Genomic DNA, 24,544 nt, shown 5'->3' with positions numbered 1-24,544 from the left:
ACTGTTCTCGATTAAATGACTCGTGCACCAGCCACCCCTGCACTTTGGAATATCACCGTGGTCAGCAGGTAAACCTGGCATTCCACCTGCACCTCCGACTCTCCCAACACTGTGAGGTAGGAGGAGACATCCCAGCCCTTCCTGTAAGTTTGAGGAACTGCTCAGCTGAAAGAGGAAATCACAGATTCCTCCAGGCTCCTCCTGGGGCCAGCCTGCGAGGAGGGAGAGCACAGCCGTGCGCGGCAGCTGCGGGGCAGCACAGGCACGGGAGAGGGAGCGGCTGTCGAAAAATGCTGAGGATTTTTTCCCTGCTTGGTCCTGAATCTCCAAATCTTTGTAGTTTTTTCCTGCAGCTAAAGCATCCCCTGTTGAAGCATGAGGAAAATCGAGGGAGTCTTGCACTAGGAAGAAAATGCACCTGGGACTTGGCTTGCACCAGAGGCGAGCACACCACTGACTTCCCACAGGCAGTTACAGCTGCTGGCCTGAGAAGAAGATGGGCACCTATTCCTCCTCCCCGTCATCTCTGCTCCTGCTGATGACACCTTTAACACACCAGGGCAGGAGGATGCAGCCCAAGAAAGCACTTAAGCACCCAGACAGGTCTAATGGCTTGGCCAGGAAAACTCACACTCCTAAAATTGTGTTTCAGTGGATGAAGCACCCCATGCTGTGGACTCCACCTCCCCACAGGTGGATACCCTTCCCCCCAGAGGGAAAAGCAGCAGTATAGGGAACACCAAGGTACAGCCAGAAAAGCTGCTGTTGATGGCCAGGGTGGGTGGGGAGCAGGCTCTGGCAGAGGCAGGAGAGTCCGTGTCCCATAAACTGGCATGGCCAATAGCCTTAGAGGTACTCCAGCCACGAGTGAGAACAGCCAGGAAACGCCCATCTTGAACCATCTGCACCCTGGAAGGGGATGAACCTTCCCCAGCACTGCAGGGATCCATCCCTTCCTGCCTGCACACAGCCACACCATGGTGGCACACCGAAGGCTCCAACCATGGGAACAGCCACGAGCCCTGTGCTGTTCTCAGGTGGCCCAAACCACAGGACAGGGGACAAGAGCTCAAACCACGGGCTGCAAAGCCATGTTTGGCATCAGCCCTGGCACAGAAGCAGCAATTCCAGCTGCCAGCTCTTCCCTGGTGTCCTCCTAAGGCACCCTATCACACATCCTCACTCCCATGGGATAAACTCCAAGAACTCCAAAGAACGAGCCAGCAGAAAGGATCAGACACATCTTCTACTTCTCTTGGGGAAAATATTTGCATTTTAAAAAAAGTCTATGTATCCAAAACTTGGCTGCATTGTTCTGGAAACCCACAAAAATTCTGCCAAGTGGTGGGGTGTGTAGCAAGGGATTTCAGACAAGAGGGTTTGATGGCCTATCAGGAAACGAAAGTTTGCCACTAAGTGGAGGCTCTTTAAAAACATCTCATTAGAAGAAAAAATACAAATCTAATTATAGCTGAAATACAGTAGAGAATTAAACTCTGCTTGTTGTGGCGTAGCACTGTATGGGTATTAAAGGGCCAGATGCTGGGATAAGGATGTGAGGAGGGGCTGGAGGCAGCACACCTGACTGCAGCCCACGACAGCTACTCCTGGGAGCCGTGGGAAATGGCAAAGCAAAATAGGTCAGGGTTCCCAGACAGGGACAAAATGGATTTCTTAAAGGTCTGCCATGAAAGCCAGGCTGGGACTGTGACCTTTACAGGGAGAGAGAGGGATGAGAGATGAGTCTTGACGGCTCCACACTCCCCCTCCCTCCTCCCAGCAGTGGCTGCCCAAGACCTCCCTACTCTCCCCAAATGCAAGACAGGGCAGCAGTGTTGAAGGGACTCAAGATGCCATCATTAGCCATAGCCCGGGCTCCTACAGCACCCACAGGCCAACCATTTCCAAGTGGAAGAGGTGCCCCCTCCAGGAAAGAGACCCTTTGGCTGGACCATGTGCTACAGAGGGACCACTGCAGCCTGCAGCACTGGTGGGAAGGTGGGTGATATTTCAGGAAGGCCCCACCCCATGCTGGAGACACCTGCCTGATGAAGCCAAGGATGTTACACACGCACCCAGCTGCCATCACCTGGGTACTGGGATGCTCCACCTGCCCAGGGAGAGCAGAGCCTTCCAGCCACCGGGCATCCCTGAAAACCACTTTCAAAGAGACAAGGGGAGAACACAGGAAACTCAGCCTGATGGAAGGGGAAACCCTGGAGCTCTTCCACCCGGCCGGCTCCACCTCCATCACCAGGTGGGAGTGTTGTACTCCCGGAGAGCCCTTCGCTGAGCTCAGCGCCCAGGGAGGCTCCGGCGCCACTGCGGAGAACAGCCCAGCAGTTTATTTCTCCTTCAGATCCCCGGTACCGCTGCCAGGAATAAATGCATAAGGATTATCCTTCCCTGTCAGGAAGAGCGGGAGAGAGGACTCAGCGAGAGATTTAAGCGCATATGGCGCATGAATGAGCGGGGGATGGCTGACGGAGGTGGCCTCCTGCCAGGGGTGTGCAGGGTTTGGGGAAGGTTTCTCAGCTTGCTGAAGACGTTTGCTTCTTGCAAAGTCCAGGCAGAGCCTTCCCTGCCATTTTTGGAACAATCAGAAAGAGAGAGATGGTGGATTGTGGTTGGTTGGTTGGGATTTTTTTTTTTTGCACAGCCTTTCCATACAAATGTATTTAATTACCCTGAGAAGGCCTCCCAAAGACAGAGGGGAAAAGCATTAGGATATTCCGGCTGCATACAGTTTCTCCCCTGCTCCACTGACATTCCTGCAGGAGCAGTATCTGTTCCAGGCTCATTGCTTTCCCTCACTCGTCCTCCTGCACTGACAGCTCGGATGCACAGATGCACAAAACGTTCCTGGAGCATCTCAGACAGGACCCCCTGCTCCAAAAACACTTCTTCCCAGATGTGCTAGCTCTGCTGGAGGACCGGGAGGGGGACGGCTCCAGCCAGAGGGGAAGGAGGCCATACTGGGGGGGTCAGTTTTGCTACCATGACTTTGCCACCATGTGCCAAAAAAGAAAAAAAAATTAAATAAAAGGAAGGGAGGGGACACTTTACTGCCAACAGCCACGTTTACCTTCTTCCCCATTTAACAGAGCATTTTTGTGGGCAGGAAGAATCATAAAATTTGTTCATAGGGAAGAAATAAAGCAACTGAGCAGCCAACAATAGAAACCCCATTTCCTTACGGAAGGACAGTTTGGTTTGAACAGCAAGGAGCGTATGCTGCTCCTGTCAGCATCAGCAGCAGCTCCTCAGCATCCCTGAAAAGTCAGGCAGTGGATTGCTGGAGTTGTCAGTGTTTGGTAAGGGAAAATATAGATGGGGAAGATCAAGTGCATGCTCATTCTCGAGGAGCTTCAACAAACTGCCCAAGTAGAGGTTTCGCTCCATTCCCAAATTCCTACTGCAGCTGCAACCCCTTGGGAAAGGTCACTCCTCTTGGGCAGTTTGGGATTAGCAGCCATCAGGGAGTTCAGAAACTCACCCCAAGCAAAGGAAATAAAACAACCAGAAAGAAAGAGGCAGAGAAGTGGTTTGCTTTAAGAAGTGAAAGCCCTTAAGTCTGTGGGTTTTTTCACAGACATCCCTGAAGGTTTTGTCATATTAATCTCTTAACGGGTTTATGGTAATTATGTACAGGCCAACACCGAGTGGGCCATCCTTCTACTGGGGAGCGCTCCTGTGCAGGGTAAAGCTGCAACCAGGAAGATCAGATTCAAATCCCTGCTCAAGCACAGCCCTGACTGGAGCCAGACCAGATGCTGCTCATGGCTGCAGAGCAGGAAAGCCCCAGAGAAAGGGAACTGGATGCACTGGAAGGGCCATTTGGTTGTTGCAGCAATGTTTTAAACAGGCCAGTACTGAATACCGGCAGCAAGAGCACTGGGGAGAGACAATTGCTGGAAGGGAAAAAGAAAAGACCTTGTGCTACGCTGGGCTGTACAGACGACTCGGATGACCCAGGCTGTGCTTCCAGCTCTGCTGCTTACCTGTACATATCCACTGCCAAGTCACCGAGGACACATTTTTCTCCCTTTAGGGTTCTCTGACATGCAAAGAGCCTACAAGCTGGGTTTCCAAAGCTCCCTCCCTCATCTTGCAACTACCAGCTCCAGACTGCCGGCAGAGCAGACACCGCCCATGTCATGACAGGGAGCAGGGACACAGATGATCCTGGGGCACTGGCACTGCTACTTCCCCCCCTCTGTGGCCATGCAGAGGCAAGGACAGGGCCTGTGGCACCATGCAGAAGCAAGGACACATGTCCCCCTCCAGACCACAGCCTCTCACCTGCTTCTTCTTCAGCTTGGAGATCTGCTGCTCCACCATGGTGATCTCGCGGTCCACGCGGTCCATGTTCTGAATGAGCTCCTCCTTGGAGAGCCGGGCGGGCAGCAGGTCCAGCTCGGCGTCAGGGTGAGCAGGGCTCACGGGCGACACGGGCTCCAGTTTGCCAGGCAGGCCACGATCCTGGGAAGCGTAAAACAGCCAGATCATCTCTCTCCCAGGAGACTCTGGATCCTTCTCTCATCCTCCCACAGCTCCCTGGCCCATTCCCAGCCTTCTGAAATACACAAAACCCTCAAAAAAACCTGCTAGACTAGGGAGTACCAGCTGTCAGATCACATCACCACAGCGCTCCACAACCTCCAGCATCTCCAGAGAGAACCAGGTTATTCTCCCAGGGACATGACAGCAGCTCTTCCTCCTGACAAAGCCTCAGAGGCTCCCACCACCTTGAGTGCTGCTCATGTTCTTACAGGATCAATAAACCCATCCATATTCAGCAGCTCCCAGCACCACTGTCCCTTCAGAGGGCTCAAGGCTACATCTTCTCTGCAAAAATGAGACACCACAGTCACGTCCTCCTCAGACACAGGCACAGAGACAAGCAGCATTAACCATGCGGAAGGAGAAGGGGCTATGAGGGCAGCCCCTGGGAGGAAAGAGGGCTCCCAGCTCCTTCGTGGAGGTCTTCCTCCATCTCTTCCAAAACTCTGGGGATACTCTTGAGTGTTGGATGTTGAATGCATCCATCCATATATGGACAGAAATGGAATAGGTGAGTCAAGATAAAAATAGACCGAACTGATGTTTTTCAAACTCTCGGTGAAGAGGCTCTCAGCTCAACAAAACCCTTCAAGTCAGAGACTGGAGAAATCACCAAAACCTCCGTGGCTGTGACAGGGAGCAGCTCTAATGGCCCAGCGCTAAGGGCAGAGGGAAAACACATGGAAACGCTCAGCTTTGCCGCCAGCAGTGCAACAACTTTGCTGAGCCCAACTAGCCGGCATCCCAGGAGCATCCTGCAGCCATGCTGCCTCTCCTGCACACCGCCCTTCCCCTCTCCAGCTCCAAGAAAAGGAGCCCATTTTCTGCCAACACAAGCTGCGTGCCTGGATGAGCCTGCCCACCACGGATGAGCGCACCTGGGATGAAGCAGCTGTTTAACAGCCACCGGCCACACAGACGGGGATCACGGCACACCACCAGCTACCCTGACCCAGGACACTCCTCTCTGGCAGCCACCCAACGCCTTAATTAAAAGTTTATCTATTCATTTGCTTAGTGAGTGGATGGATTTCTCTTCCTGGAGGGGGAGAAGGGGAGCGGTGGCTCCGTTTGTAACCCTAAACCGCTGCCAGGCTGGGCAGCCAGCACACTGCAGCTGCTGTGGAAGGGAGGGAACGGGAGGGATGGGGGGAGGCAAACAAGGGAAGAAGTTCACACAACTTTGCTACCTTCATTACAGCAGCCCTGTACAAAGACAACACTGTTCTGCACCAGCTGGTGCTGAGCACCCTCCCCTCTGTGCTGACACAGCCACGGGTGAAAGGCCAGGGCTGACCCTCAGCCCAGGCTGGTCCTCCTGCCATGATGGAGCTGGATGGTGGCTTGGGAACCCCTCTGTGCTCCCCCATCTAACCAGGCACTGGATGATGGCTCTGGGTTACTCACCAGCTGTGCTGCAGCTCATGCTGAACGTGGTGAGTGTGCAGATACTGCCCTGGCACTGCTCGGCACCTGTCCCCACTGGGTGCAGCCTGGAGGCACCAGTGCCCTTCCCACTGCTGCCATCAAGGGACAGAAAGCAAAGGAGCACCCCAAAACCCCGCTCTCACTGTCCTGCCTCGGGCCCATCCAGCCCCAGGAACACAAAGGCACCAGAAAGGCTAAGCTGGTTGTATCCAGCATCCATTCAGAAGAGAAACCAGAAGAACATGAAAGCTTTCTGGAGAATCCTCAAGAGAAGATCCCATCTTGTTTTATTTTCCCAGCATTAGGCATCAAAAATGGTCAGTCTGCTGCAGTGGGAAGGCTTTGTGTTCTCCACAACTGGGGTTTTTTTGTGGTTTTGGTTTTTTTTTTTCAAGTCACGAGGAGCAGGACAACCACAAGAAGCCGAAAGATAAATTAGGTGTTCATAAAATCTCGTTCAGATTAAGGTACAGGAAAGGGAAGTGGCAGTGGCTTGTAGGTGGGTAGGTTTTTCTGAAGGAAAGGAAGTTACCTGCCAAAAATGCAGGAGAGAAAGGCTCCTCTCTGTGCACATGAAACAAATGACACTTTCTCACATCTGCCAATATGCAAGACAGGGCATCTTTAATCTTCTGCTTGGCACAAAACCCCTTGGAAACCTGGTTCCTGATACATTTTTATCTTTTCACCTTGCGGAATCTGAAGCAAAAGGGCAGCAAAGCTGAGTAAGGGAAATAGCTGCAAGTCACAGCACAAACATCACCATCATCTGGTATTAGGAGATGATTACAGCAATAGAGAGAGGCAACGTCCTTGGACCTCACATACTGGGCACTGTCATGTCACAAGCACCTCTCTAAATCAACAAAATAACAAGCAGCAAAAAGAAGGAAAAACCAAAACTAAAGGCAAAAAAAAAAAATCTTGTCTGTGCAGTGGTGACATCCAAAAAGCAGAGCTCATGGATTTATGCAAGGTATAAAGAAGCCCTTCTAAATCACAAAAGTGGGTTGGAAAGTGGTTTGCAAAGACCAGAATCCACTCAGAGCGTGGGGAAGACCCCAATGGTCAGAGATATTTCAACTAGTGCTCTGCTTCCTACAGCTCTCAAGAAACCCTCAACATATATTCCCCTGCTTTAGACAGTGTCATATCCTGAAAAAGTGCAGTGTGAAATGTGAAATTCTTCTCATCAACATGAAGTCACAGACTTCCAAAGCAGCAAGAGCTGCGAGAGGTGGAATAAATCTGCTGGAGGGAAGAAAACAATTACTGCATTACTCAAGTTGATTTTTTTCTCAGTAATTATGCTGTTTCCATGTGATTTGTTTTTACACATGGCTAACAGCTACTGCAGGTCCTGTTTATCCCTGGCCTTGTTTTGTGATTTATATGATAACAAGGGTGGGTGTGTGGGGGGCAGAGGCCGCACAAACCTCCCCGCAGCAAGAGGAGGTGCTGGCACTGAAGAAAACAATTATCACTGAGGAGGTTGTCAAAGAGCAAGGCCAGGCTTTGGGGTGGGTTTCCTCTACACGCTTAGGAATAAAAATCCCCAACACAGATAATGGAGCAAGCCTGCTATTTGCTATTAGGCAGTGACTTTAAAAACATGTGAGAAAGAGAGGTAGGAAAAGGATAAGCCAGCTGCCTGTTGATGCCTTGAAGAGCAAGTAAGTCTCCAGGTAAATCTGATGTCCCTGCCTTCAGACACACCGACATCTGGTCCACAAGAAAAAATTACACTGGGAACACCAACCGTGGTGCCAGGACACACTGGAACCTGCACCAGCCCATCTCCACCTGCTTATCTGCATTACTGACCCAGCTTGTGATACTCACAGGGAAGTCATGTGCGTTGGAGGGATAGAAGAGGGCGTCTGTGCCACGCCTCAGCTCAGCACCTACAGCTGGATGCAGCCCAGCCTCCCTGAAGGGTCATTTTTCTCGGCTGCTTCCCACCCTCAGGAGGCAGCAGATCGGTAGCTCTGCTCCATCTGCACCTAACTCTCGCTGCAAAGCGCATTTTAACCTTGCTGATCCCTTGACTGCATCAGCTGCCTCTTCAGAATTCCACAGTGGAGCTTCCAAATCTCCACACCCCATCAGTGTGTCCCAAGTGAAGGGAGCCACTTGCCTGGGACAACCCTCGGGATCTCCAGCACAGCACACGGTGTTTGCCCTACATATCATCTTCGGTAAACCTGGGTCTCTCTCTGCCTTTCTAATCCAGATCATTAGTGATGTTCCCCCAAGTCCAGGACAGAGATTTAGGGCTGCCAACATCATCTCTTCCTCAGTCTGTTCACTTTCTAATTATCAGCCAGCAGCAGCATTTCCTGCTGGAGCACCAGGAGGGATTAAGAGGTGTTATCTTCAACTCCTGCCCACTCGCACATCTCGTGTCCTCGTGGGCTGGAGAAGATTGCCAAAGCAGGCAGGATAGGCTGGGGCCACTCAATTTGTGCTCAAATTAACTCCCAAAAAACCTCATATGAACTTGTGAGATCAGAGGATCTCCTTGTGGGGATGCCTCCACCACCCAAGCCTCTCGCAGCAGCACTGAGCCAGTGAACATTCCAGCACTCCAGCCACCACCCCTCCCACACCCCCATGCAGGTGGGGCTGTGCACCACAGGGCAGAGCCAGCAGCTCGTCCTGCCTGTCCAGGAGCCCAGGGATGAGCAGCATCACACTCTGAGCAGACACTGAGCCCCCAGGGCTTCCCACACTCCCCGGGACGGGAACAGAGCAGGAAAACCAACACCCCACTCCTCCATCTGTCAGGTTTCCAGGTAAAAACATGCATATAAAACTCCTAAGTGAGCCAAATGCAGACTAAAGGAATTTATTTTTTTAATTGGAAAACTGTCCAACACATTCTGAACTATCTTAAGCCCCAGCATGACACCACTGACAGAGGGAAAACGTTACGGAGCTGAAAACTAATGTCTCGTTTCCCCAGGGAGATGCACGAGTACAAAAAGTCAGGGAGCCCGAGCAGTGAGAAGTACATCGAGTTACTGCAATTCTTTTGTTCATGGCCATCTGCTGTGCTAACGGCTCTTTCTGCAGCCTGGCCTGTCAAACGAGGGTTTAATTCTTAAATACTGCTGGGCTCTCGCTGGGCTGCGTCCCCGCGTGCTCGGAGGGCTGCCGAAGCACGAGGGAGACGCGTGTGTGCTCCAGGGAGCACCCGTGGTGCTGTTCAGCAGCCAGGAGCACATGGGTGTTCCCCTGCAAGGCCAGCCAGTGCTCCCTTGGGATGCCAGGTGTGGGACCAAGGCATCACCCACCTCCTTCCTCCGTCCCCACGCTCCATGGCATGTGCAGAACAGGGATCGCTTTCACTGGATGCAGCCCAGTACGTGCTCTCATGGGAATTCATGAAGCTGGAGACCAAGGAGCTGTCTGAAGACAAAGCCAGGTTTTCTTAAACTTAATTTCTTTTTTTAAAATAAATCTGACTTTACGAGAAGGCCCACGAAATTCCTTTCCTCTGTAATCCAGCTGAATTCCACACAGACAGAGCAGAAAACATCCCAACAATTTCTAAGCTTGCACGAAAGTAGGTCAAAAAACTTCCCCAGTGTTTCAACAGCTTGAAGCAATTTAATTGCAAAACCAGTACCAAATGCTGACCCCTCCCTCCCCACACTCCCCCCATCCCCGGCAGATTTACGAGGGTGGTAAAACCTCGCCAGCCAGAGCCTCAGTTAAATGCAGTAACCAAAGCCTTGTATCTGGTCTTGCAAAACTTGCTTGTGCTCAAAAGAGCCTCTCCAGGGTGTTACAGTGAACAGACGCTGCTTCTGGATCGCAGGACTGCAGAATTCCACAGAAGCACCACGAACACGGCTTATGGACTCAGAGGCAGCCCAAAATAACGGGTCAAATCCGGAAAACCTTACTCAGGCAAACTCCCACAGCCGCCGAAGGCATTACCCTGACAAATGGATGCTGTGCCTTCCATTCCCTTCCTGCGTTTCCCCATTAGTGGATAATAATTGCACTGAATGCCAACGCTCCCCACTGACTTGGAGGAGTGATGAATCCTCACCTACCCATCTCCTCATTACAACGAGGAGCTAATTGCTCCACCTCTCATTAAGAATTCCCCAACACTGCCTATTCTGCATCCCTGGATTTTCAGCTGACCTTAAGTTTGTTCAAACAGTGACTGTCTGGACTGAAATTTTCCATGCTGAATATCGGCTTCAGGCATTTCTAGTCTTTTTTCTTTTTCTTTTTTTTTTTTTTCCTAAACAGTGAATTTCATCCAAAACAACTCTGTCACTTCCAAGAACAAGTTTACAAGAAAATATGCCTTTCTGCAACATTCAGAAAGATTCTGGGAACTTTTTCTTTGAGCATCTTCAGTACAGTTGATACATCTGGTAAGACTCTCTGCCAGCGATTTGCCTTTTGTTAACACCGAAAAAGTGTCCAAGTCAAAGAAAAAAAAATTAATAAAAATCTCATCTTGATGCTTGCCCTAAGGGAATGACCTGGAACTGAGCAGGCAAGTGGAATGGGGTCCTGGTTCTGGGAAGCTCCAGGAGAGGTATTGCACTCTGCCTGCAGTTCTGCAAAGGGAAGGAAAGGGCTGAGCTGGAAGGACCATACTGGCGTGTGTGGAGCATTCCAGGCAAGTGCCCTAAAAGAGCTGTGAATAAATGCATGGTCTGGGCAGGTAAAGCCTGAGACCACCCACCAGATGATAAGGATGGAGCAATGCAGCCAGTGACCTGCTCAGCACAGGACAGAGCCTGTGCCAGGCACTGAACAGAGGGGCAGGCACAGCAAGACAGGGTCCTGCTGCTTCCAGCAAACAAGGGGAGGACAAGGTAAGGTTGTCAGAGAAGCCCACAGAGCAGCAAGCTCTTCCACTCCTCCATCTGCAACTTTAATGCTCTTTCAGTAATTTGTTCACCCAGCAGCCACCAGTGCTGACACTGCACACGCAAGCACATGTTTGAAGTTTCTTAAAAAGGACCAAACTGTGAAAAACGCCTCCGAGTACATGAAATGCCAAAGCAGGGAGGGAGATTTTTAATTGCCCAGTTTGGCACTCAGCCAGGCAGCAGGGTCACCCCCGGCTGCAGAACTACATTTTAAGGTAATGGGGAGCTCATGGCACAGCCTGGCTCCTCCTTGCTGGGGCTCAAACCTCCCTCGCATTCCCTGGGGCTCGCTGACTTCGGGCAGCTTTCACAGGAACCTCTAAATAATCACCAGGGCCTGTTTTTGCATTTCTGCATGTGCCTGCTGCTCAGGGAGTTTCTTTAGGGAGGCAGGGAGGGTCCCTGCCTGGGGAGTACAGGTACAATCCCCAAACCTCCTGCAGCAGCCTAGGAAGCACCTTGTCACCTAACCCAACAAACCTCAGGGGAACGGAACACTCTCTGCATGCCTTTGAAAGCTTTAGCCTCTTTTTTTTTTTTTTTTTGGCTATACCACCCATCCTCTTTTAATTACCACATGCAGTAAAGCAAGTTCTGAGTCTTTCCAGCACGTCAACCAGGCAGGGATGAAGCATCAAGGTCCATGTTAATCCCAGAAGGCAAGTTCCCTCTGACAGAGGATGCTGGAATAGCCCCTGCCAAATCACAGCTGTCCCTCAAGCAGGTAGAAAGCCCTCCAGCCCTAGATGCCACGTGAAAAGCAAGCTCGAGTTTTGTAGAAGCTTCTGCAGAAAGAAGTCCCTTTTTACACCAGTGCAATACTCCAGTGAACAGCACAAATGCCACTGCCCTGGTGGGACAGTGCCTACATCCACACCCATCAGTCCTGCACAAGTGGGAGCCGGGCACAACATCCGCTTACATCTGCTCTCCACTGAGCATCCCGTCAAAAATATATAATTTCACGCCAACTGGAAGAGCTACATGAGCCAAAAAAGCAGGCGGGCAACCAGTCAGCGGGACTGGAGCCATTGCAGCGTCATGTGTTGGAAACACGGGGCCGGATCCTGAGCCAGGCTCAGCACCAGCACACCCAACACTGTCCTGGGGTGCTGGGACATCAGAGCCCCAAGAAGGGCAGCACAGAGCTCCACAGCACGGACAGGGCAGCAAACCTCCTCCTCTGCTTCCAGACAGGGTGCTCCCAGGTGGGGCTTGCTCGGCTCCGGCTGTGCCCCAGGAAGCTCCAGCTCATTCACTGGGTGATGCCAGGTGCATCCTCCAGCACATGGACAAACACGGGGGAGGGAAAATCCACCACGGCAGCTTCTCCAAACCTCACTGATTTAAAAATAAAAAATTGAGGGGAAATGAAAAGACAAAAGCCCTTCTCAGCCTGGTGTTATCAAGCAGAGGAAATGAGACTTCTAAAGCTCCCATTCAGAGAGGAGTGGGGGAGAGAAATCCCACTCCAGACGCACTTGAACGAACAGCTTTTGAAATGGAAATGTTGCTCTTCAGAAACATTTAAATTTCCTCCTATTGCCAGGGAGGAGGCAGGAGGCCGAGGAGGAGCAGGGACTCCTCAGCCACACACATCCCAGCGGGATACACACAGGGCAGCACTCAGCAGCCCTGTGAAGCAGGGATTTGTCTGGGAGTTAATCAGGATGGCATACAACATCAATATTGGGAAGTTGGCTTGAAGGGGAATCAAATTTAGAGGGGAGGGAAGGGAATGATTGAAGACAGCTCTATTTAACCACTAATGCTGCAAGTGAGACACACTTAAAGGCAGTTCACACTCCCTCCCTCCCTCCCAGCCATCATCCAAAATTATTTTCCCCAAATCCTGGAGATTGAGCTGCCCACTGAGGCGGAGATTGACTGATGGAGAAAGGAAATGCAAGCAAGATCTAAAATGGTTTGAGCAGTGGCTGACGTGTGTTGTGGGACAACCCAGACCTTCTCTTGCATGCAAGAGCCATTGCACCAAGCCAAGGTTACCAACAACTCCCCTGGCACTCACAACACATGCAGCACAGGATGATGAGTCCCAGCACCACACCCCTGTTCAACCCCAGCGACTCCTGTTCCAATTGTGTCAGCTCACAAAACTGAGATTACTGCTCCTACAGGAACCCACTGAGCTCTGCTTGCCAGCTCCGTGTCACCACCTCCTCACTCCAATGCCTTCAGGGTCACCCAGTGTACAGGCTCCTCCTGGCTGTGCTCTCAGGTACATAAAGCGGGACATCAAATACCTCTCGGCTGTAAAAACCATGAGGAACACAGCGGGGACAACACCTCCTGAGGAATCCAGCAGCACCCTGACATCCCCCAAGGCCGCACACAGCGCATCCACTGACTGTCCCAAACACCCCACGGGCAGCGGTGCCCCGGTGGCACCTGGGGACACGCACGGGTGGGGATGTGGGCCACAGCCTCAGCTGCTGGCAGCGGCTCCCATGGCGGTGCCTCGGCAGAGGCGGCACAGCACGGCCAGCAGCCCGGCAGGATCCGTGCTGACAGGAGCACGGGTGGTGCACAGCAGCCGTCAGCTGCACCATCCATCAGAGCCGGCCGCCGGCTGCGCTCAATGCTTTATTGTTCTAATAATTGTGCAGACACGTGGAAGGGGCTGCCTCGACATTCGCCGCTTGTTTGAGGAGCCATTTCCTTCTCTGCTCCGCCTGGTTTTCCATCAGGAAAAATGCATCCTGCGGCAGCAGGCGGGGGGCAGTGCCGGCCATGCCCAGCGCCATCCCCAGCTGGAGGGGCAGGAAGGTGCGAGCAAACAGCATCCCCCAGCACCAGGAAACACAGGCGGGTGCTGGTCCAGACCCCAGCTGGCAGCCAAGCCCTCCACCTCAACAAGCCCAGGAAAGCACGTAAAATAAACCTTTCATGAGAGTTTTGGGTTTACATGGAGAATTTTTTTGCCATAATAGCCCTCCCCCCACATGCAGCAGGTAGAGACGGTCACAGGGTGCAGGGACCATCAGGGTGTCTCATACGTGTTACACCTTCAGCATCACCCAGCTCTGTGATCAGAGCAAGACTGACCATGAAAAAACCAAATACCAACCAAGAGCACGGGACAGAGCAGCTCCCGAAGGCTCAGAGCAGGAACACCATTTCTAACTGTGAATGGCTGTGGGAGTTGCTCAAACCACAAACCTCTGCCCAGCCTGTTCCTGCAAAAACCATGAAGCACCTCTGCTTCCCCAGACCAGGGCATTACAGAAAAACCTGAACATCTCAGCTCCCATAGCACGAATAAGCCCACAGTGAATTTGTTATTATCTGTTAGCAAAGCAGCAGCTTCCCACCAAGGCTGGAATTTCCATCTTGGTTTGGCAGGCACAGGGCTGTGAAATGATTACTGTGTTTACTTTTCCTTTGCTAACTATAAAATCCCATTCCGCTGCCCTGCCAAGAATGACTGAAGCTAATAAAATTCAGGCATTTGGAAGAAAGCAATAATAAACCTCCCTTTTGGGGCCTTTATGATGAAATTTCCCCACTCCAATCAGCGATTATGCTGCATTCATGAACACTAGCGATGTCTCCAAGTGCACCCAGATTGACTCAAATCAATATTTAGCTTTGCTCGAGACTGGGAGTCTTTCTCCTTGTGGCAGCTGAAGGCAGAATCACTGAACAAGGCTAGAAGAAGCCTTTGAAAAAAAAGCTTACAAGAATAGGAGGCAGCATATATAAATATATATATGTATTGGTGTGTGTATTAAAAAATGTAGGCTTTTAAATTACTTAAAAACCTTTAAGAAGTATACACACATGAATTCATAAATTCACAAATCTCCCTCCAAATACATTAAAAGCAGCCTTTCATATAATGCACTGTATATATTTATACACACATACCTGCCTGTTCCTTAGTTTTTAGTGTTTGAAAGCCTGCAATGTTCCTGTGTTTACATCTGCCACTCTGCTGCCGAGGCAGAAATACATTAGCTGCTGGGGGCAATCTGTTCTACATCATACCTGAGCTGAGATAAAATAACACAGACCCGAAAATCAGCTTGAAATAAAAGCCTGTGCTCGGCTTGGTCACGTAACCACGTGGGACAGCTTGATCTGCACTGGGCAATGGTTTTTTCTTCAGCAGCCACCAGAACGACAGAATCCAAAGTGGAGATCAGAAGGCAGAAATGATCACTGCTGCTCCTCAGGGAACAGCACAGGAGGAGAGAAATCAGACCCTGCCAGGGCAGTGACCAGAGCAGATTGCTCAGAGTCAAGCCCAGGAAGCGTTACAGTGCAGGCAGAGGAGGGGATACAGTGCCACGGCAGCAGGATGCCAGGAGCTCTGCAGCCCTGGGAGAGCCCCTCAGGATACAGCAGAGGACTGGGAAACACCACAGCCACCGCCCATCTCCTCTCCTGCTTGGCACTGCCAGAGGACAGCGTGCCGCTGCTTCCTCTCAGGAGAGGGCACTGCATGCAGGATTAAGGCTGGATGAAGGTGAGCAGAACCTGGGCAGAACACTGGCACCTGCAGAAAATGCTCTGTCAGAGCACTGAGATGACCAAAGAGTAACTAGACAAAGGTCAAGACTGCAAGGAGGTGCTTCAGGTCATTTCATCCCACACTGCTTCCCTCCCACTAATTTCTACTTTTGTTCTACCAAACCTGGGGTAGGACAAGAGCACACTGCTCCCGCCCTGAGCCAGCTCTGCTGCTGGGTAAAAGCCCATTTCCAAGGGCAGAGGGAACAGACTCCACTGTGCTCTCGCTCCCTATCCTCCTGGATAAAGGTGCCAAGAATTAGAATTACATTTTTCGAGAGCAGCAGAACAAGCCAAGGGCCTGTCAGCTTGTCCTAAAACAACCCCTCTCCGCTTGCCGAGCGCGCAGCCAGCATTCCTGACACACACCAGCGTCCATCGCCCCCCGGCCCCCCCATGCAGCGCGAGGCTGCGGAGCCAAAAAAACCCTCTGAATGTGCTCTGCCTTAAACACAGCCAAAGAGTTTTTCTGTTTAAAAAGCAAGTTTAGGTCCAAAAAGAAAGGAGGTTTTCAGCGAGTGATTTTAACTAGGCCCTTTGGCACCCGACAGCTCCTCTCTTGTTATTGATGCTAAGGGTGTTGTTAAGAGATGAGGCTCCACGAAGCACGAACGTGAAGTCACAGAGCTTTAGCAAGGGCTGTTGCCATGTTCAATATGTTATTACAGCTCCATCACCACAGGCACAAAGAGCAGCAACTAGTCTCTGCCAAATCCATCTCTGAAATCACTCCCCCACTCCATCCCCTCCAGCAGAAGCAGGCAAACACCACTGACTGCTGTTGCATCTCCTCCACAGCTTCCACCCCACGCTGGGAGGGAAGGTATTAGCATGAAATACCCTCCTCCTCAAAACACAGCACCCAGAATCAATCTGATGGGTGTCACAACTCACTGGCTTTCGTTGTGTGAGTCAGGACTGTTGATGGGCTGCATTTCCCAACCATGGAAAAGTACAGTGCCAAAAATGTGCTCGGTGCTGTACGTCCATGGACAAGTCACCCAGGGTGCTCCCAGGAAGTGCCAGGAAGACCTTTGGGTAGGAGGGGCATGCAGGGATGCTGATCTCTCAGATGTACATGCTTGCAGATTGGTAACAACCTCCTGCTGCTTGGTCACCTGCACTATCTGGGCAGATCCTACATAACCCATTCCAGAGCATGTCTGGATCCAGAGCAATGCTCCATGCCTGACAGCACCCACACCCCCTCCCAGAACACGAGGGGAAAATAAGAAAAACAGATCAGACTGAGACTGCAAGGGGGGAAAAATAGCCAGGATGTCCCTCTTGGTACCAGGACTGAATTCTTTCATTTACATTTATTCCAGGAGAGGGGTTCTTTTTTAACACAAATGAGCACAACTGGTTGAGCACAGGCAAAAGTGCTCAACACCCCACACCATCCTCGTGCTCTGGAGCAATGCTGGACACCAGCACCAGTTCCTGCCATACCAACACTATTTCCTAAGTCCACTTGAGTAGCACTCCTCTCTCCTGCATTTCCAGGACAAAACAGGCCACATTACAATTCTCGCTATCAGATAAAATAGATGCACACCACATGTACACTTCATAGATGGAGAAGAAAAGTCTCCACGGATCCACACAGCACACCCAGCTCAGCACGCTGCCTACTGCAAGCACAAAGAGCCAGCAATGTTTCTTCCAATTACAGGGGTGAGGCACACAAAGTCAAGGGACTTTCTTTGCCTCCAGCAGATCAGGTGAGATGCTGCACTACGCGAGCCTTGTAACATTGACCGAGTGGAACAGAAAAGTCCAATTACGTAAATGATGGAGCAGGTTCCCGAGAAGCAGTCAGCCTTATCACACCGTCCTTCGCCGCCGCTGTGGCTTGAAAGGCAATTTAAAAGGTTGTTTTGGATGTCGATCACCACAAACGAGCTGAAGAAGTGTGAAACAGCCTGTGCTTGAGGCACCATCAGTTCTGTTGGTTTTCCAGCTGCACTGAGCCTTGGCCCCGCTGCCCATGGCTGGGGGACCACTGCAGGCTGCAGCAGACAGGGGAGGGGAGAGCAGGGCTGCAGGCAGCTCAGGGAAAAGGTTCAAGGTTTTACATCCTGCCTCTAGAATGTTTCTGCAGCTCATGAGGGCTTTTCCTGCCATACCCAAGTCTCTCAGACCATAGTTCAGTTCTTTGGCCACAGCAACTTCAGCTGAGAAATGGAATACAACCAGTTGTCTTGCAGTCATGGTACTCCTTCCCTTCACCCCTCAGCCCAGGTCTGGATGGAGGAGCCAAACATCTCACAAGGACTACGCAACACCCAAAAGCATCTGTTTCTCAAATGAAACCAGGTGAGCCCATGCATGGGACTGAGATTGCAGATACAGCACTCCTCGGGCTGCTCCCTTGGCTTCCTGTCCCACGCTGGTGCATGGCACGGGCTGCTGGCAACCCCTTGCAGCCACCCTGGCACGGTGGGCAATGGAATGGACCACCAGGCATGCCAGGAGAGCCACTCTGCTTGCACACCACAGGCCCACGCTCCCAAAGGCGCGTGTTCACAAGCAGCTGAGCAGGGGTTGACACGCTCACACTCATCCCATCCTCCTGTGATTTGGAAATTATCGTCGGAGCAGGGAGGAAAGCAGGGGGGGAAATCCAGCCAGAAGTGTTTGTGCTGTGGCAACATGAACAACGCAAATATTTCAGCTTTTAAATATGTTTGGAATGACAAAGAATGCCAACACGTCCCTCATCTTCCCAGAAATAGCTTTGAATCATTACTCCCCTAACGTAAATTCCCCACCCCACCGAATAATTTTTTGCAAGCAGATTTTTATCAGGCACAAGTCGACAGTGTGAGCAAGCGCACAGCAGATGGGTGGGTGTCACACACGTCACAGGAGGATCCTCCTGACTCGACAACCCCATGCCACTCGCTCCTGATGGGTGCCCAGCTCCACTGGCTCAGCTTCACAGGGAGAGCCCAGCTGCAAGGAGAGTTAACAAGAACTGCTGTTCTCTGCAGGGGAAGGAGGACAAAAGCAGGAAAGACGTAGGTGTGTTTGTACCCACTAAAATTGTTTCATTTCACTGCTCAGATCTGAGGTTAGAGCTACTTCCACAGAAGTCCACTCCTCCAAGAAGTGGTGTGGAGGCCACACAGCATGTGCAGGCTTTGCACGGAGCACCCCACACTCGTCAGGACAGGAAGTTCTTTTCGTGGCTGTGTGTTTGAGGAATTTCATTTCCCACAGGGCTGGTCAAGCCTGGCACTGGCACAAGTCTCTGCATCTCACTTGGGTTTTGGATAACTGGGATGGAGCAACAGGGTGCTGGCATTGGTGTGTCCCCCGTCCATCAGCGCTACCACAGCTCCACAGGATCCCTCTGCCTGGGTGTTCTGCAGGGCTTGCTGGCAGCCAGCCCTTCCCCACCAGATGTGGGCACGGCCACAGCTGGCCAAGGAAGCATCTCCCTCTCTCACGGCAGAGATGCACGGCTGGGGAAACTGGGACTTGTGCTGTCACTCGGTCCCCGCTTGCAGACATTCCCCAAAATCCCAAGAAACAAGCCCAGAGCTCTTTTGCTCAAGTGAAAAACAACCTCCAGTGGGGAAGGGAGAGCCCAGTGTGATCCCCACTGCAGACTCAGAGGCTATGGGAGGACACGCACCCAGGGACGGCCGACGCTCGCAGCTTGTTCCATTCTCCAGCCCCTCTGCGCTATTGTTCCACAGCAATAAATCACGGGGAGGCACTGGAATTCTGGGCTGTTTTCTACAAGAGGGAGCCTGGGGTGCCGGAACCGAGATGCTGTCTCGCTGTGCCTGCTAAATTCCCTCGGCGAGCGCCGTGCTGAGCCCTCCACTCCCACGCATCCCGTCGGAGCACCACGGCTCTCCCAGTCCAAAGCACTGCTTCGTGTCCACCCCCTCCACTCCCTTCCCCCAGCCCTGGATTACTCAATTAGAGATTATGCTTTTGCCAGTTACCTCCAAGCCAACTGGGGCCTCTGCCAAGGTCAACACAAGTTCCAGCCAGTTTCATTAATAACTGCGAGACCAACCCACTGGAAACTCTGAGAGGTTAATCCCAGCAACAGATCAATGTTCCCGTAACAAAGCCATGGAGCAGAAACGCAACTGCTGATTTACCAGCCAGCCCAGCTATCTGTGCTGGGAGCTGTGGCACTGCTCCTCCACCCTGTACCAGGGCAAACCCTGCTGCAAGAGACCTGAGCCTCCCACTCCCCTCCCCTGGTGCATTCGGCAAGGGATGGAGCAGGGACCAGCACTGCCAAGGCACTGGCCAGTGAAGCGAGGAAGAAGCAAAGCTCCCAAAAGGCCTCTCTGCTGTCCTCGGTGCCCCGCCAGCCTGCAGCCAGGGCAGGAGTTAGCAGGCTAGCCAAGAGCCTTTTCTATCCCATAGCCTGTCTTCCAGGAGTTCATTGTAAATTGGGCTCTGGAACGGGCAGCCAGTGTGAAATTTGGCATGTATGCTGCTGGCTTCAATGCATCATTAAAAAGGCATTTCAAATGTGTTAATTCCTCCTTTTTCAATTAATTGCTTTTAAAGCTACATTGATATGCATCAAAGCAAAGTACCTTTTGCCCTAATTTCTGTTTTGCCATACCTATTTCCTGATCTTGGTGCTGTCTTTTCCAAGACTACCCCCCCCCCCCACCACTTTTCTGATTCCATTTTTCAGTCTGTGACACAACAAAAACACTCATGCAGAAAGGGAAGAAATTAAAACCTTTGCACAATGTAAAACAGAGTCCAAGTCCTAACAACACATGGCTTCTTAACTGCCTTTTTCCATCCACAGTTGTTAATTATTTTACAAAAGAGGGAAGTGGCATTGTCCCTTGTACAGATGGGGAAATCTGAGATAGAGAAAGGGGAAGAGACTTACCGGGTGACCAGCAGCCTGCCAGGGCAGATGGCAGCAAGGTTCAGGTTTCCTAAGCCTCCACCCAGCCCCATTCCCGTGGGATTACATGGCTCCCTGTAAGTGAATTCCTGTTGGAGCCAACAGGCCACTCAGAAGTGCAGCCAGCCAGCTCTTGCCAGGGGACTAAGTGCAGATCAGAACTGACTCACATCCTATAGGAAGGAGCAGCAAACCACATAGGCGGTGGAAGAGCAGTCTTAAAAATGGGGAGAAGAACAAGTGAAAGCATAATGGGAATAAGAAGAGATGGAAGGGGAGAGGCAGGATGAAGCTCCAGCTCTGGAGAGGGGAGAGCAGGCTGACTGACCAGATGTGCCATGCTTGCCGTCCCTGTGGGGCAGCATCATGGACAGCACCAGCTGTGCACGTGTGTGCAGGGACAGGGATCGTGCACAGCATCACTGGCCTGCTCTGGGGCTGTCTGCTTTACTCCTGGCTGCTGTTACATGATGGAGGTCCGTGACTTTACTGGAAAGAAAGCAGAAGCCACCGAGGGTCCTGGGAACCAGCTCCTGCATCTCTGCCAAGAACACACCTGGCAAAGCCACATCACAGCAGCTTTTCCAGTGAATCCCACACCCAGGCACCCTGCTTAAGTTGTTCTGCTTATTGTAAGCCAGATAAAGGGAGCAACTTCCCAGGGGAAAAGCATCAACCCCAGCTGGCACAAAGGGCACAGGGAGGTTTCATTTCTCTCCAGCAGACTGAGCTCACCAGAGCCCTCCAGGCCACATCCAGCAGCAGGAGCCCAGGACCACAGCACTGCAGCAACATGACAACACACAACAGCAGGGAAAAAGATGATGAAGTGGGGTAAAGCAGGCCAGAAAACAATCTTCTGCCTCTGGCTTGAAAAGAAACACCAGTGTTTGAGGATATGAGCAATGTGAGGTTCACAAGGAAAGGTATTATCTTTTTCTTGTCCAAGTGAGATTTAGCTGAAAGCTGCTGCTTTTGAAAGGCATGCTGCCCAAAAGTGTTTCTGCTTTCTCCAGTGAGAATGCGCTGATCCAAGAGCTTCTCCTTACAAAGTAAGTCTTGCTTGGAGTGAGGCTGCAGTGATACTGAACAGGGTTTAAGGGGCCCAGCTCTCCTCCTGTTTGGGAGAGGTAGATGAGGAACAAAAGACATGAGAAATCCACTTCTCTTCAGGGGGGAAAAAAACTCTGAAGCCTGTTACCAGCAGTTGCACCATCAATTGCTCCATCTGTGTTCAGAGCATAAATTATGGCTCAAAACAAAGGCCTTGGAAAGGTGCAGGAACGGCACTGACTTCTCTCCCCCGGGCTGAAGGTTGGTAAATCCTGTTATCAATGGTTATCAGGGATGTGCTAAACTCGTATCCCATCACAGACCTGATTCTGCATCTCAGCTCAACGGCTGCTCTGAAACCAGGAGAAACCAAGACATATCCACTGCCCAAGAGCAACATCCATTACAGTCACATCCCCTGGGACAGTCAGGCTGGCGCCCAGAGCGTGTAACCAAACCCCTGCCCTTTTTATTGAGGGCTTTGTGGAGCTCTTACTGTGCAAAAATGAGCTCAGTCTGCAAAATCACCATGAAAACCAGTCCTAGCAGTATTACCCCAGTGAGTAAATCGAGCTCCTCCCCACACAGTGACTGCAACAACGAGGAATGGGGTAACGGGTAAGGGAACAACTCCTGGGATACTCTGTCTAAACAACCAGCAGTGTGTTTAGCAATCCTGGGCTCACGTGGTGCATCTCACCCAAAGAGCTCACCCGGCTGGCACAGCTGCCCTAGATAAAGTATTGAGCGACTCCGTCAGACACTGAGTCAGCAGCACAGACAGAACAGCAAACACCTCTCTGCAGCTCTGGTCACTGGGACACATGTCCTGCCCCCATGTGTGTGCCACTGCTCCAGGACACAGAGCCTCTCAGGAAGGTCTTTATCACCTGTCCTAGGTGGCGAGTTCAGAGCCCAGTGCTGAATTCCACCGTGGCTGGCTTAGCGTGGGTGCAACAAAGGGTCTGTGTCCACAGCCCGGATCTGCCAGCGCCCAGAGCTGTGCCCAAAGGGCAGACTCAGCTCTTTGCATTTCCCCTGGACCCACACCCACAGGAGCTCCTCCAACAAGCTGAGGCTCAGAGCAATGCACATGCTGGCTTCAGGAGCTTTTCCACGACCTTAATGTGCACCAGCAGTTTATAGACTAGTCTGAGGACAACTACTCAGTGCCAAAACACTGCTATTAGCCCAATTTCCCAAGCTGCAGAGGCAGATATACCCTGTGTCCCAGACTTGCCTTCTGCTCCCAGCCACTTGAACAGCACTGAGATCATCCAGTCTTGCAGTGAGCTCCATCAAACCCATTCTGGAAGCTCCTGATAGCTTAGAGTGACTAATCCCAGCTCCACTCAGGCTCTCACCAGCCAGGGACACCACATTTTCTTCTTCCTTCCAGACACTAAAACTACAAATGGCTCCACTAAAAGCATAATCTTGTCTTGCTGAATTGTATCTCGGCTCTCTCTCCCTTTCATTAACAAATGTTTTAAGCCCCATAAAACGCATGTAATTCTTGGAGATGTGTCACAGCCCGAGAAGCAAATGCAGCCCCTAAACTGATGAACTAATTCCTCAAGAGCAGCTCTGCCTATTAGAAACAAATAGTTGAGACAATCCATTTTTTCTGGTGAGAGGTCGAACTGGTGGGAATAATGTGAAGACAGAAAAGCCATCCTGGTTTCCTCACATCTTTGGAGCGGTCTATTTTCTGTTTTGTGGACAACAGTGCATTTTCCCCATCAGCCACCCAACCAACATCCCCTGTGGACATTCTATGCTTCAGAGACTTCAGGCCTCCCTTGACATCTGAGCTACTCCAGAGTTAAATACCCTTCTCATTAAAGACAGGTCCGAGGGATCTCAGCTAAAGCCCTCCAGTACTGTACAGATATGAGATGTCTGAATATACCTAGGAAGAGCTTTCTGGTCCATGTGTTATTTCAATCAGCTCCCACAGGGACACAGCAAACCATCCCCATCACCCTGGGGACAGAAGTGACTTCCCTTTCATTTCACTGAGGGCTTGGGCAATTCCCAAGCCCAGCCTGCAGCTGCACCAACCCTCAGCACTGGCATGGGAGTCAGCTGCCCCCACTGCATTTATTCAGCAAGACTTTCCTACCAACCAGGAGCATGTTCAAACTCACAGTAAAATCAAACACAATTTACCCCAAGAGAACACGAAAGTAAATCCAAACAGGCACACACACAAGGGTTTTCTCTTTGCAACATTTATTCCATGTGCAGAGGGGACAATTGTAAGTAAACGATTTGCTTTGTTAAATAAGACTGGGACAAGGGAGGCTTTCCTGGGGAAGATTATATTAAAGAACCACCAGAAACTGATTCCAGCCCTTCAAACACCAATATTAAATAAAGAGATGTGATAAATGAGAAGTGTCAAATAAAAATCAAATCAAGGCAGAGTACCCAGAAAAGCCAGACATGACCATCCTTAATTCAGCCTACAGGAGCTTCCAAATTGTTCTGGTGCATCTAATAGCCCAGTAAAAAAAGCCCACGACTGTTAACAGTTATGGGAAAAGCTGATATGCTTCTGTTCCCCTGAAGTGGTCACCCCACCTCGGGGAAAACCATCCAGTACCACCAAGCACTGCTTGACGCATTGGGAACCACGATCCCTGCTGAATCCAGCAGCGGCTCAGAACCTCAAAGGCAGCTCTACACAAGCCCAAAATGCAGACCCCGCACCCAGCTGGCAGCACAGGCCATCAGCCCCTTACCTTTGAGAGATCCTCAGTGCCTCCCTGCTGGCTCTGGTTCAGGAGAGGCGAGTGCCGCATCAGCGGGTCCTGCAGCAGGTCCAGGCGCGGCCTCTTGGTTTCAATGAACTCCAAGTCCGATGGCTTGGTCAGGTCAGAGAGATAGGAATGCCCCTCGGTTCTCAGGTGCAGCTCCTGAGATCTGGGGACAAAGGGAAAGGAGCCTTTAGGAAAGAAACTACCTCCGCTCTCCCCTGCTCCACAATTGCAAACCACTCGAGGAGGACAGGGCTCAACATCTGCCCATTTTCCAGAAGGATCCATGGAGGAAGGCCAGGTGGTCCTGCACTCAAACATCTCAGGTCTCTGCAGACCCAAATGCACAGCCCCATAGCTCAGCTGCTGGGCATGGTGCATGTCCTGGAGCAGGACCA

The 24,544-nt window shown here is 51.4% G+C and overlaps 1 protein-coding gene across 1 annotated transcript in view; it reads right to left on the bottom strand.

The window, feature by feature from the left end:
• NCOR2 (nuclear receptor corepressor 2) overlaps positions 1–24,544 on the bottom strand; it is a 228,201-nt gene that overhangs the window by 109,862 nt on the left and 93,795 nt on the right. Inside the window, exons 4-5 of the mRNA XM_039561371.1 lie at positions 24,132–24,312; positions 4,303–4,482 (exon numbers count right to left, since the gene is read on the bottom strand). Of these exons, the coding sequence (XP_039417305.1) occupies positions 4,303–4,482; positions 24,132–24,312 (361 nt within the window). The remainder of the gene's footprint in view (positions 1–4,302; positions 4,483–24,131; positions 24,313–24,544) is intronic.

This window comes from Corvus cornix, chromosome 15 (genome assembly GCF_000738735.6).
Source record: "Corvus cornix cornix isolate S_Up_H32 chromosome 15, ASM73873v5, whole genome shotgun sequence".
In the NCBI taxonomy this organism is placed as follows: Eukaryota; Metazoa; Chordata; class Aves; order Passeriformes; family Corvidae; genus Corvus; species Corvus cornix.
This window is presented reverse-complemented; position numbering and strand designations above follow the sequence as displayed.